This window comes from Melanotaenia boesemani, chromosome 3 (assembly GCF_017639745.1).
Source record: "Melanotaenia boesemani isolate fMelBoe1 chromosome 3, fMelBoe1.pri, whole genome shotgun sequence".
In the NCBI taxonomy this organism is placed as follows: Eukaryota; Metazoa; Chordata; class Actinopteri; order Atheriniformes; family Melanotaeniidae; genus Melanotaenia; species Melanotaenia boesemani.
Genome location: NC_055684.1, coordinates 26,048,022 through 26,062,659, shown reverse-complemented (window position 1 = coordinate 26,062,659; position 14,638 = coordinate 26,048,022). Strand labels below are relative to the sequence as shown.

Here is a 14,638-nt window from a genome sequence, read left to right as displayed (position 1 = left end):
AGACTGATCGCGAGAGTTGGGTGGCATTACAAACATCAACATAGTCGTCAAGAATAAAGTAACGTTGCTGCGACATCATATTCTTTATCTATTTATTATTTTTGTGTTTGGTTTCTCTTTTGTTTTTATAAACTCCTTCTAAAAAAAATTACAAAAGCAGCTTCATTTTTCAGGTCCACTACACCATCAGCATTTTCTGTCACGTTTCGTTGTCAGAGCGCTAGGTTTTGCAACATTTTGCTCTCGCAGCAAAATAAACGAGTGAGTAGGAAAGTTCCAGTATGACTTTTGACCCCACAGAGACGAAAGTCTAAGGTATGAGCTAAATTCTGTTGTTTTGTTTGTTAAAAGTGCAAACGTGTGTTTAAAAATGATCGGTGAAGTTTAATTCAGCCACCTGAATCGTGACATCAGTTGTGTCAAAAAAGGATTGCTATGCAACTTTAGTTGATGTCCTAATAAAAGGCACAGAATAAATCTTGTGAATAAGATTATAACACAGCATAATTTCATTGTAGTTATTCATATAAAATTCGCTGTGGGTATGTGTAACTCTGTTGTAGAATAGACCATTTAAAATGTTACAGAGAATGAGTAAAGAAGCAATGGGGCAAACTTTTGCTCTTAGTGTAAACTAATTTACAAAATGCCTAAATAATTAGCATGCTTAATCTCATTTATGCAAAAAGGAATACACGGGCGTGTGCATACAATTATAGAAGACCTCAGTGATTTGCTGTATTGTTCATAATGATCACACACAACCAAGTTGAACACACAAATATTAAAGCATACATAAATCAAAAATTTGAAATAGTTTTTTTTATCCCCTTAAATAGTCGGTTAGCTGCTCTAAATGATAAGCTGTCTAATTTATTATTTATTTTAGTTATGCAGTTTCACACAGAGTGCAGGTAAAAGGAAATGGGCAACTGCACAGTTTGGTGAACAGCACTTCTACATGACCTGTCATCCCTTCAAATTAATTATTAAGCCCAGTGTAAACAACTGCAGTCTGTCTGGTCAGATTTTTCTTTCAATGCTGAGCTGGAACACACACAACAGGCTTCCACTGGAATCTGCAGGCTTTAAGCCCTTTGGACAAGTTTCCCAGGTAGGGAGCAGAAAGAAGAGTTTTAAAGGGAAACACGTTAGCCGACTTAAGACAATACGGGCAAGCATGTAAGTATGGGTTTGGCTGATTTAAACACATATAAACTAACTGTGTGCCTGTTTATTATGTTAAGTCTCCAAAAGTTAACTAACCGGTAATGTGTAAAGAAAATATTTGCCCATGTGGGTAGAGGTACATACAGAAGCCACACAGATTTCACCACAAACCAAAGACATCAACTGAACCTCTAATCAGTGTAGTAACTGAACAACACTCATAAGGGGACATTTGCTTACACACTTTATGAAAGTGTATAGACAAATTTCTATTTGCCAGCAACTAACCTTGCTTTGGTTCATGAGTATAATAATGAATAATTTCATGAATGTGTAAAACTTAGATAATTGTGTAATTACTTAACTACTTATGACATAAAGGTTACTCAACTGTAGAAAATATCTAACATATACATTTATTTATTTTCATAGAATTGGTGTTCTGTATGTGTGGTTATCATGTTTCTCGGTTCTTAATATTTATTTATTTATTCCCTCAGGAGGTTTTTACTCAGGCCCACTGAACTGTCAATGGCCCGTATCCTTTCCCTGCTCCAGCCCCAACCTTTTCTTGCTGTCGTGAGCAGACAAAAACCAGCGTTGTGCAAAATGTCAATGGCCTCACGGTCACGGGAAGTCTTTGCAGCTGCAGTGCAAGCTGTGCACCCAGACACCGTAGTTCGACAGAGTATAGAACGCAAGGAGGACTCAGTCATTATTGATGGTCACAAGTTCACTCTCAAACACAATGTGCACTTGGTGGGTTTTGGGAAAGCTGTTCTAGGAATGGCTGCTGAGGTAGAGAGGATTATGGGCGATCATTTAGTAAAAGGAGTCATAAGTGTGCCACATGGGATTCAGCAGACATTACAGCAGCATGGAAAAGGGTAAGGAACTGTCTTGAATTATTATGCAGAAAATATTATTAAATCTAAATTATTTCCTCACTTCCATCACAGCAATCTGCTACTAAAAGAAAACAGTCAAATCAAAGTAATGGAAGGAGCAAAACACAACTTACCTGATGAGGATGCCCAGAGGGCAGCTGAGAGGATCAAGCAGTTAGCCAGTGAACTGACAGAAAAAGACTTGTTACTGGTGCTTATTTCAGGTAACAGCACTTTTCACGTTGCTTCTAACAATCTTAAGATATAAATTCTGACTGGATGTTTAATCTCCATCTAGGTGGAGGCTCTGCTCTTTTACCTTCACCAATCCCACCCATCTCACTGCAAGAAAAACTAGAGGTTACCCGCAAACTTGCAGCTGCTGGTTCCACAATTCAAGAACTGAACACTGTACGTCGAGCCCTCTCTTTGTTGAAGGGTGGAGGACTTGCACATCATGCTCACCCTGCACAGGTAACAGTCCTTAAGGTTTTTTTTTTTTTTAACATTTATTTTATGAAGGGAGATCATGTCTTAACACCACTCCTCTAATCACTTCTTCACAGGTGGTTGCACTAATACTGTCTGATGTGATTGGGGATCCACTTGACTTGATAGCTAGTGGCCCCACAGTGAGGAGTGAGGTGTGGCCTGAGGAAATTTTGTCCATCCTTGAACGTTACAAGATGCTAAATTCCCTGCCAGCTTCAGTAAATGATGTCCTTTCTAGACAAAGTCCTAGATGGAAAGACAATAAGGATGAATCTGATACATCAGGACATGTTCTTAATGTTGTGATTGGCTCTAATAGTGTTGCTCTTCAGTGTGCAGGTCGTCGTGCTCGAGAGTTAGGTTTCCGCCCTGTTGTGCTTTCACCAGGAGTGTGTGGTAATGTGAGGTCTGTCTCCAGACTTTATGGCCTGTTAGCTCGCTTTGCCTGTTCTCGAGAGGAACCTCCTCCTGAGATTGCTGCGGAGGTGCTGAGGCTTGGACCAGAAGTAGGCGTGGAGAGCTGGGACCTGTGCCGCACCATGCAGGTACTAGATGAAGGACGTACAGAAGGATGGGGTGCCACATGTCTGCTGGCGGGAGGAGAGCCTACTGTGGAGCTGACAGGCAAAGGTCGAGGTGGTCGAAATCAAGAGCTGGCTTTGCGAGTAGGTGTGGAACTGAGAGGCCTGAAGCTCCCACCGCATGGTCCTGTGTTCCTGAGTGGTGGCACTGATGGACAGGATGGGCCCACTGAAGCAGCAGGGGCCATCACTGATGCGGGGTTATATGATGAAGCCAAAGCACAAGGGCTGGATATTGATAACTTCCTTATCAATAATGATTCTTATACATTTTTTTCTCGTCTCTCCGCTAGACAGCGTTTACTTACACCAGGCCTGACCTGCACAAATGTCATGGATGTACATGTGCTACTTATTCCAGCAATTCCCATAGAAATAAGATAATTCCAAAGCACAACAAATAAAATAACCCGTGGATCTCACTTTGGATTATAGTACTTTTTTTTTTTGTTTCCTCACTGACCCTTACTTGTCAATTAAAGCAAGTTTCAGTATTGCAAAATTAGGTTCTGACAACTACAATAGTATACAGTTTAAAATAAAGTAAAATATATAAATAAATCACATTAAAAGGATTTCTGCAGTTGTGTTTTTAGTAGAGAAAATAAACAGTAAATAGCTGACTTGGTAATATTTTTTTTATCATAAATCACTGCTAACATGTTTTTATACAACACTACTTTGAGAAAAAGGACTCCTGACAGAAGTATTTTAAATAAAAATTTTATATTAAATTTCAGTCAGTCCATTTAAAAAATCTTGCACCCTGATACATGGTCATGTATTGTCTTTGCTATTGTAACATTAACATATGTATCATATTACTTTAATAACTCAACATGTAGATGAACATAAAAAGCATCAAATCCTACTTTTGACCTTGTCATGTTTAATCATTTTTAATGAAATCCCAGTGATTTTAACTAAATATTTTGGCACATTAACATCGAAATACTGTCAAGATAAACAAAGAGATGTATGCAGCACAAATGATAACCTCACTAGAGAAACAAGATTTTTTTTTTATATCATAGTTTGATTTCATCTTAGTATGAATGTTGCACATTTAATTAACTTTTATGCTAAAGTGTGATGGACACTGTTGTTTTCTTAGCTTTTTATAACAAAATTTGACAAGTTTGGGCTGGTGGGTTTCTGAAAAGATGCAGTACAGGTGAGATGGTGTGTTCTCTATTTCTTCTGTTTGTGTGGCTACTGAACATATTGGAAAACTGCTGCATGCAGTTTTGGATACAGTGAAAAATTTAACATGTACCGTGACATTTAGCATCTTTAAGGTTTTCTTGTATTCTCAAATTTTAAACTATTTCAGTTGTATTAAAATTTAATTCTATATTTTCCAAAAATGGCACAGCTTTTGACCAATTTACTTGTGGACTTCATGTATGTGACAGTAAATGAGGTGAATGTGGTTGTACAGTATAGTTTTTCTTTTGTGGAGAGGTTGTAGCTAATTCTGTCCAATGGTGTTGTCCAGGACCAGGTAATTGACCTATCTGGATCACAAGAACCAGCTTTTAAAAGACCACTTCACTGATTACAGCTGCTTTTTTTGGTTTCTATTTGGCAAAAGAATTTAACTATCAATGAATGTTGTAAAATATTGAAAATGTTATATGAAAATGTGAAATAGGATAAAAACTTTTTATGGACCCTGTCTCTTCCTAAAAACATGAGACTTAAGATACAGCTGAGTTAATAGCAAAGAACAGCATCATGAAGCTCTGTTATTAAGCATTTTTCATGTTAGTCTTCCATATGACCATTCTTCATATTTATGAGATAGATAAAACTGACCCTGTCCACCACAAATAATTATTCTAGCTTTAACTATTTATATTCACAGAAGTCACCATATTCACTATCATTCCTCTAATGCAGGGCTACTCAATTCGGTCCTATGAGGGCTGCAGTCCTGTAGGTTTTGAATGTGTCCCGCTCCAACACACCTGACTCAAATTAAATGGATCCAATAGCCTATGAAGTTCTGCATAATGACTCATTAATTTGAGTCCTGTGTGTAGGGAGTCACTGAAAACCTTTAGGACTTTGGCCCTTGTAGGACTGAATTGAGTAGTCCTAATGCAATCCAAATCTGACCATATGATCAGGTGTGATCCTGTGTACAGATTTAAAAAATACATTTATTTATTTGTCCATACACAGTTTTAATAGAGCAGGGTTTTCTCTTGTGCATGGTCTTGGAATGGAAAATAAATCTGCTATTGAAACCAGTCAAATGACTATTTAAAAAGCAAACACATGAATATGTTAGCACTGAAAGCACCAAATACACCTCAAACTGTTTATTTTGATCTTTGATGCTGCATAATAGTTCTGGTCAATGTCCCATGCTACCAGGCCAAAATACATGTCTCACAATCTCTGTTTACATCACCGATAGTCATAAAAACTAGTAAATATTTCTCTGGGGACTTAACAGAAGATGAAGCCTTATTTAGACGGTATGAAATGCTATGAAGGCTTTATTATCAGAAAATCTGAATGTGCATTCAATGTCTCTGCTGTTTACTGTCCGACTCTCACTTGGATAAAGTCCAAACATCACAAAGTGTCTTGTTAGTCCCGATGACTCTTCAGTGTATCCCTTGCTTTACTGTCCCTAAAAGAATAAACAGAATACATTACAAACAGAATAATCACAAACTGGAACAACAATGTAATGTAAGTGTAACAAAACATTAAGTGCACAGTTTAGCCCATCCTCAGCAACGAGATAATATTTAGCTTTACAACAAGGCAGATTTGCTACATTAGTAGTTAAGACCGATTTTAGAAAGTGAGACAAATATGTGGAGGGCAGCTTAATGACCAAAATAATGGGACACCTACCAGTTACTCAGGTGAGGAGCCGAATCAGGTGTGCCTCCGTTCTGTCCAGATCCTGCATGTCAACATACACAGGCTAAGCTAAGCTAACGTGGCTAACAGTACTTCAGCAAGCAGTATCCCTGACAAAACAAAGAACACTCACCTTGTCGGTAATACATGTCGTTCACTGTATTCCCGTAGACTTTCCATGCAAAGTGAATTGCTATAAGACTAAAAATTAACCAGCTGAGTAAGATCTTGAAAATCGACACTCTCATATCGTTGGCCAACCAGTCGTCCACAAACTCGGAGAGGAAAGACAGGCAGCTGTCAGCGATGCGGGAAAAAAACTCAAAATCCCACGACTCCTCCATAGTGTCCGATTATCAAACTAATGCCAAACTAATTAGGACAACCGTTCATCAAGTGGGTCATTTAAAAATAATTACACGCTTTAACAGTGTGCAATATTTTCTCCGCATCCTCAGTTACCGTGTTTACGTCGAGTTGGCCGTAGAATCGGAAATGACGTTATCACGCAGTGTCATTACCTGAATACGTACGTACGTATCTTATAAAAACTTCGAGCAAGCGATTGATAAATATTATCATTTGAGTTTTACCTAAAATATGTGTTTGCCCAAGTAGAGTCCATGGATTTATTTATTTATTTAAATGCTATTGTTAATAAAATGTCTAATTAGTAAACATATTATCTTAGTTTGGTCACATTAAAGCATCTTTGGTACATCTTTGGTGCAGGAACATTTTCTTATTTATTTATTTTTTGAAGGAAAGAAAATATCTGTGCCCATTACTTTTGAGAATAGTGAAATTCTAGAATTTTAAAGCTAAGGCCACATTTGAGGTATAGCCACCGTTTGAAAATGTAACTTTAAGAAGGTAATATATTAAAAAAAAGTAAAAACTTTTATTAATTAAAATAAATATTGCTCCATGTTTTAGGTTCAACCCCCCCCCCCCTCCCCTCCTTTTCAAACTCCTCCTCCTCCTCCTAAGGGGGCGGGACTACCTGGTGCAAGTATGCAACGTGATTGGCCAACTGAACTTGTCATCAGCGATTCCCGATGTCTGCTGTTGTAAGAGGAAAATTTGTTTTCTGCTTATTTTTGACAGCTTACTTACAACCGGGCTGCCGACGAAAGTTAGTGTAGCGCATAATATATTAAGCCCAGCGTTTCGACGTTACACAATTGTAAGTTTTATTTTTGTCTTTGTCTATCTAATTATAGAAGAGCTCGATTGCCTGCACGAGCAATGTTAAGCCGAGGCCATGAAATTGATCTGTTTCGTTTGCTAGCTTCAGCGTTGGCTACACGACTACAGTCAACATTTGTTGGGTTACATCGCAATTCACGGTCACAGAGTTATCTTTACCAAGATGTTGGCTGTGTTGATATTTTCTTAGTTAGCAGTCTTGCTAGTATTTGCTGTTAAGTAACGTAAGTTGTCTTTGAGCAATGTTAGCTTCCTCGCTCTCTGTCTAACCGGCTATCGTTTGTCTGTAGTGTAACATTTGACCGGCTGCTAAATTCTGTATACAGATTTAAACTTCAGTCTGTTTGGTATCTTAAAGCTGATACTTTCCTCTGTAATCATGTGACCTGGTCACTACTCTAGTATAAGTGCTCCTATTCATAATAGTCTTGAGATGCCTGGGGGGTTAATATGCATTGCTTTTAACTCTTTCTCTCTCTCTCTTCCAATTTCTAGTGATTGGGATGGTATCATGGAGAGTGACAGTCATCAAGATGGAGAGGCACAGGGAAGGAGAATTTCTGATGTCCCATCGGGGAGCAAGCCACCTGGTAAATAAAGATTATTTAGGCTTAGGTGTATTTACACACATTTTATTTAGGTGTATTTACACATGGATACATTTTTTGTTGTCAGTTTCACAAAGCTACACTGTGGGCTTGAAGGGCAGACTTTAACAGCTTTAATGTGAGGTTATTCGTACCAAAATTTGAATAAGGGTTTTGGACATGGCTACTCACTTTGGTCCTATGAGGGCTGCAGCCCTGCTGGTTTTTAATAGTTCCCTGCTCCAACACACCTCTGCTCTCAAATTAATGAGTCATTGTGCAGAACTTCAGAGGCTGTTGGATCCATTTAATTTGAGTCAGGTGTGTTGGAGCAGGGACACACTCAAAATCTGCAGGACTGTGGTTCTTGTGGAATCAAATTGAGTAGCCCTGGTTAAGGAGAACCCTCATTTTAAGCAGATTAGAAGTAATTGGACTTTTTTCCTTTACATTTAAAAGCTTTTTTAAATGGTATATATTGCCAATCACGATGGGGTTTTTTTTTAATTTATTTATTTTATATTAATTACGCTGCATTTGAATGCTGCTTGGAATACACACAGAAAAATAAAACAAATAGAGACAGTATGAATAGTGGCCAAATCATATACCTCACTTTCACAAGATTTCACAGGACCAAATTAAGTAAGTTCACTGCAAAGTATAAAACATCCATAACACTTTAGAATAAAAAGGCCAGACCAGACTTGACCAAGAATATCTTTAGAAGCCAGACTGGTTTGAAACAGCATTCTTGATACTAAGATGAAAGTAAAATCAAAATGCACCATAATGACAAACAAAAAAAGGAACTGTTTATGTTTTTGAGGATACCACATCATATGTATGGCAATGTGGTGACATGACACTAAACCATTATTATTTATTGATGAGTTGACAAAAGACAGAAGCATACATGAGCATATTGTTATGTTGCATATGGATATACTGACTACTCAGATGTTACCTCACATACATAGACAATGACCTGACCCAAAACATCCTGTGAGAGCAATTTAGAAATTTATAAGGGTCTACAAAAGGAATATTTGAACTTAACTTATTTAAGATGTAACTTAAGTCCCAAAAGACCACAGACAGATGAAGCTGGATGCAGTAAATGCCCCATAAAGTGTATAGGAAGAAGTCTTATTATTATTTTTTGTGTGTGTGATGTGTGTAAATGATATATCCTTATCATCTGTATATGTATTTAGTAAAAACACGAATTACCAAATTATTATCTTGTGAATATAATATTTCAATGTTTTTACATTTATTTAATAAATTAGTTTTGTTTTCATTTTAGCTGACACCATGGCGGCTTCTCTCTCCCTCTTGGGGAATCACATGCTTGATCCAGTGATGATGAGTGATTGTACCAACGTTAACAGAGACCAGGCTACTAATATGCAATCACCAGATGTTACAGCAGAGGGGCCCAGTTTGGATCCAGAGCCTCCTTCTAACCCAGAACCAAAGTTGGAGACTAATGACACACAAAACTCAGAGTTTCAGAGCAGCGAGTCCACAAAGCCAGCTGACAGGGAGACTGAAGATGTTGCCTCCGAAAATGACCAGAGCAACTCTGGGGAGTTTGTTGTTACAATGCTGGCCAAGGCCAAGCTGGAGGAACAAGGTATAGGTGTAAAGGGGAGATCATCTCCTCTGCTAGAGGCAGGTAACCAGGAACCTCCTGCATTCATCTCTCATCGGGATGAGGATGTTACAGCTGACAGCTGGCGGCAGCACAGGAAGCACGTTTTTGTGCTAAGTGAAGCCGGAAAGCCAATTTATTCCCGATATGGCAGTGAAGAGGCTCTTTCATCAACAATGGGAGTCATGATGGCGCTGGTGTCTTTTGTCCAAAGTGGAGATAATATCATCCGCTCGGTGTATTCAGGTGAGTGTTTGGTGGCGGTCATGCAAATCTAATCTTTTTTTTTTTCCATGTTGTTTTGCATAGCTTTTGCAAGTCCACCTGATTCACAGCAGATGTGACATTCTGGCTTGTTGTTGAGTAAAAGATAGAATTCTGGGCCGTAGAGGATATATAGAGGTTTACAAAGACTTCTGTTACAGTTAATAACTGGATAATAAAAGTTCCTGATGTACAAGAGCTATAAAGTTCATATAAATTGTGTTAAACTGTTTTTTTTTTTTTGTCTTTTGAGACCCTTCTCAGTTCCCTCATTTGTGCCTCCTCACACTCTCTACCCTCCATCACTGTTGTAAATGTACAAATTGAGGTCCTTGATTTGATCTCTTTTTTTCAACAACCATTTTTTTTTTAAATTTCAGTACTTAAAATCTGATCTGATAAAACTTTATCCTCACCCTTTCCTGTTTTGTGGGCATACATTTGTTCATTCTCAGAGAGGTAGGGCAGCTGTACGAGACCATGACTGCTAATTGTTAGGCAAAATTTGTCAGTCAGAGAAGGAAATTTGCATCATCTGGCCTCTGTTGGCAATAACTGACTCACACAATGACTCGTACTACCTTGGTATATTTTCCATGATGACATTCACACGTCAGACAGATTCATTGTTGCTTTCAGTATTAACTTTCCCGTGTTTTGTCTCCTTTTTAATCAGAGGAACACACTGTGGTGTTCTTACAGAAAGGACCCCTGGTGCTGGTGTGTGTCTCCAGCAGTCGTCAGTCTGAGCAGCAGCTGCGTGGAGAGCTCCTCTACGTGTATTATCAGATCATCAGTATGCTCACCCAGGCCAGCATATCCCGCATCTTTGAACACAAGAAAAACTATGACCTGAGAAGACTCCTTGCGGGCTCAGAGAAGATCTTGGACGGGCTTCTCAACTTGGTGGATTCAGACCCAAGCTTTCTACTTGCAGCAGTTCATTGCTTGCCTCTAGCTTCTTCTCTCAGGGACTCTCTCAGCCAGATCCTACAGAAAGCTATCACACCCAATCTGGTTTTCTCCATCCTCATTGCCAAGAATCAGCTGCTAACCATCGTCCAAGAGAAGACAGTCATCGAGGACACAAGGCTGGAGCCAGCTGATGTTCACCTTCTACTAAACCTCATCGGAGCCTCCTCTGCCTTTCAGGCTGGCGAGATCTGGACTCCCATCTGCCTCCCGCTATTTAACCCTGACTGTTACTTTTATGCATACATTTCTTACCTGGACCCTCCAGAATGCACTGTTTGTTTGCTGCTGCTCTCGACAGACAAGGAAGCTTTCTACTCTGTAGCTGAGTGCAAGAGGAAGATAGAGGAGGCCATGATGGCTCAGAACTCCCTGAGTCTCATCGCTAAAGCCCAGTCATACAGCGTGAGCCAGGTTGGAGTCTCAGACCTCAGACACTTCATGTACAAGCCCTTTGATGTGCCAGACAACTACCGTCAGCTCACTCAGTTCACCAGGTGTGTGTTTGTGCTGTCATTGTCACAGTAAGCACATTATGAGCTTAGATAAAGCTTGTGATAAAACAGTAGAAGTACCTTTTTACATAAGAGTGAATATGATATAAAAGCCCATTAAATGTAATGAATAAATACAAATGAGAGTGTATTATTTATATAGTTTACTTTGGAATAAGATAATCATTTATCTACATAATTATTAAATTAAACACTGTGGCAAGACTATAAATATTACTATTAAAACCTGCATTCCTTCTTTAGTGGAACCTTTTCCTGTAATTATTACAGCGCAGGTTTGAGTAGTTTACAAATGAATGATATTAGATTCTCTGTCTTTGTATAAGAAGTTCTAAATTTCATAGACATTTTTGTGTGTAATCTGTCTGTAGCCCAGAGATGGAAGCTCCATACAGCAGCGAAGAAGAGAAAATGCGACTCCTGGATCTTTATCGTTATATGCACAGTCGCATCCACAGCACCTCTCGACCCCTCAAGCTCATCTACCATGTTGCTGAGAGGGAAACTCTGCTTGCCTGGGTTTGTAGTTTCAGCAATCACATTATTACAATGACACATAAATCACCTGCTTTATCACTCAACTTCCACATCCTGGGAATTTATGGTAGCTGATTGTATACCACTGCTCCCACCACATGTGACACCTGTAAAGGAAGTTTCAACCCGTATATCACCAGGAAATATCTCTCCCAGTCAAATCCTTCTCTCACATACACCACATACCAGTACATATCACCTGCAGGCACAACAAACACTCCAAATCATATACCGTTCCATAGCCCTGGTAGTAAATGCTGGTGAAACACTTAAGATGACCCTCCTAAATATTAGATCTCTCTTAAACAAATCTTATATTGTGAATGATCTGATTTCAGATATTAAGATTGACTCTTGTAGTTTAGTCTCAGTAAAAACAACCCCATTAGATAATTATTCTTCATTTAGGCATCAAGACTCAAGCCTGCCAGTTTATGCATTACAGTTTATAGATCACCAAAACCAAACCGCTGGATAATGACCTCTATGTCCGTTTAGTTTGTGTTTGTGAGAAAGAGAGTACGATTAGAGGTGTGTGCGCTTTTATTTGTTTAGTGATAAACTTGGGTGTGTGATTGCATGTGTTGTTAAGATGCAAAAACTGTTGTTTATATTATGTAAAGCACTTTGTGCTGATGTTATGCATGAAAAGTGCTTCATAAATAAAGTTTAACTTGATTTGATGTGACACATAAAATTTGACTGTGACGTTCAATACCGTTCTGTTTGTTTTAACACAAAAGTGGAGCGGTCAATGTCAAATTTATTTATATAGCACATTCTAGAAGAACAGCAGTTGACCAAAGTGCCTCAAAATAGCAACAGCAGTCAAAAATAGCAAATGAAATTAAACAATAAATAAATTAACTCTGCTTAGTACAAAGAAATCCAGCCTTGAATCTTGGGACAGTGATGGCTTTCAGTTATTATTTAGAGCTGTTCTTTTTCTGGTGAAGAATAAATGCACAATTTACACATTTAACTAGTTAAAATACCAAGAATGTAGGGGCAGTGTTTTCTTTTTTTATTTCTTTTTTTCTAAAATGGATACAAAATTCAACATCTAGGCTCAAAACCCCCACACACCTGTTTAAGATCATGCAAGATGCAAAGTAGTGAAAATGAAATACCTTTGGTTAAATGTCCCTTAACAAGCTGACCATTGACTAAAATAGCTTTTGTTTGGATAGTCCGCTATCTTTGGCAGGACTGATAAAGTTTGAAGGTGCGTTTTTTGTCCCACTGGTCTTTCTAGGGGAAGTTGAGTGTGTTTCAGAAGGTAGATTTCTGAATTAATTTATGAATATTTATCTTGGGTGTTTCCAGTTATTATCCTGAGCAGTGATTGCTTGCTCCTGTGTAATATATAGTAAATACACAGGATTAGTATCAGTTATTGTCTAACTTGACTAGATGGAGAATAAATATCTCATTAAGCACAAGCTGCACTGTGAAACATCATTTCTCATCCTGACCTTAAATCTCTTGTTTTACTTTCCATGCTAGGTAACGAGTAAATTTGAGCTGTACACCTGCTTCAGTCCCCTGGTGACAAAGACCTGTGCCATTACAGCCATCACTAAGCTTCTAAGATGGATTAAAAAGGAGGAGGACCGTCTCTTCATCAGATACCCCCCAAAGTATTCAACTACTCCAAACCCCAGCAAAAGCTCTAAAGGTGGCAAATCTGACCAGCAGGACTCCACAGATAATGGCTTCTTATCTCTTCTATAGGACTGTTAGCACTACTAATAATAGCTCTGCCTCATTCAACAATAGTTTGTACACTGGTTCCTGTTTTTTAATTTCCTTTTGACACTTATTGAACTGGACAAACAGGCTACAAGAACGAAACACTACATTTTACATTATTTAAGGACTGGTCTCTAGTATTCCTTTACCTGAAAAAGAAAGCATGTCATTGTCTGGCTGCTTTCATGCAGGAACAGTCAGGGAAAAGCCGCATTAGTACATTTTAAACTGAGCTGTGGTAGAAAATAATTACATATTTAAATGTTTTTATATTGTTTTAATACAGCAACTAGAGAGAAAATTGGACAGTGAATGTATCATACAGACGACAGTTTATTACTCTTCATTGTCTGTTTGTTGTGTAAGTTAATATGAGGAGAAAAACTAAGTTAAACTACCTTGTTTTCTCAGAGGTCACACTAGGTCTGTTCCTCAGACAAAAACATCCTCATGTTACTGAAAAGATGAAAAGGAAAATTAATAGTTCTGTTTGTGGGTTCGATCAAGGTAAACTGGAATAGCGACAACTGCAAATGGCAGAGGAGGGACGGAAGGGTGGGACTTTTTATGAATACGATCGCTCATCCCTGCCAGAGAATTTGGAAATGTGATGCTTCATATTCTGCTGCTGTTTCTACTCAAATGAGGACAAGGTTTGAGGTTTTATTTGTTGTATTTTTTTGGCAGAGAACAAAAAACCCCATCCTGGTCATGATCCTCACTGGTACAAATTTAATTGAAAGAAGTTAAATGTTCCCACTCTCGACCATTTTTTAAGCTCATGTGTTCTCAGCAGATCATATTAGACCTCATGAAGTGACGTCAGGTGACTTTTTCAAATGTTGGTTTTTCTAAATATGATCTATAAACAGTAGCCTGACCCTTGTTTTCTGAAGAATTTCATGTCAAATCAAGTCTTAACAGTATGTCTGTAGTGTCAGAAAATAAATCCAAGTTTGCACAAACCTCTAGTTGTCATAAGAACATTTGTATCAGAAAAATTTAATGGGCTTTGAAGTAACTCTGGTAGAACTTATTTCAACGATAACCGACTAATGTAGTAGTAATTTCCATAAAGGATAGTAGAGGCTGTTGGTTAGACTTCCACTTGACTGCCTATAAGCTGTGGTCA

The 14,638-nt window shown here is 38.3% G+C and overlaps 3 protein-coding genes across 4 annotated transcripts; 2 read left to right on the top strand and 1 right to left on the bottom strand.

Moving 5' to 3' along the window:
• The first annotated feature begins 46 nt into the window (after positions 1-46).
• On the top strand, positions 47-3,551 carry glyctk (glycerate kinase). Of its 2 annotated transcripts, none has more exons than XM_041979509.1 (5): positions 47-315; positions 1,671-2,057; positions 2,130-2,281; positions 2,356-2,531; positions 2,624-3,551. In XM_041979509.1, exons 2-5 carry the CDS (start codon positions 1,702-1,704, stop codon positions 3,512-3,514), a joined length of 1,575 nt encoding a protein of 524 aa, XP_041835443.1. In that variant the 5' UTR covers positions 47-315; positions 1,671-1,701; the 3' UTR covers positions 3,515-3,551. The 2 variants fall into 2 exon arrangements, with proteins under 2 accessions (XP_041835443.1, XP_041835442.1); XM_041979508.1 differs by lacking the exon at positions 47-315 and adding an exon at positions 336-1,182.
• Positions 3,552-4,156: 605 nt separating this feature from the next.
• On the bottom strand, positions 4,157-6,514 carry tcta (T cell leukemia translocation altered). The gene is made up of 3 exons (XM_041979514.1): positions 6,147-6,514; positions 6,005-6,056; positions 4,157-5,774 (listed from the first exon to the last, which is right to left on the bottom strand). Exons 1-3 carry the CDS (start codon positions 6,355-6,357, stop codon positions 5,732-5,734), a joined length of 306 nt encoding a protein of 101 aa, XP_041835448.1. The 5' UTR covers positions 6,358-6,514; the 3' UTR covers positions 4,157-5,731.
• Positions 6,515-7,041: 527 nt separating this feature from the next.
• On the top strand, positions 7,042-14,466 carry mon1bb (MON1 secretory trafficking family member Bb). Its single transcript, XM_041981195.1, has 6 exons — positions 7,042-7,199; positions 7,718-7,812; positions 9,119-9,712; positions 10,407-11,199; positions 11,589-11,736; positions 13,261-14,466. Exons 2-6 carry the CDS (start codon positions 7,734-7,736, stop codon positions 13,486-13,488), a joined length of 1,842 nt encoding a protein of 613 aa, XP_041837129.1. The 5' UTR covers positions 7,042-7,199; positions 7,718-7,733; the 3' UTR covers positions 13,489-14,466.
• Positions 14,467-14,638: the final 172 nt, after the last annotated feature.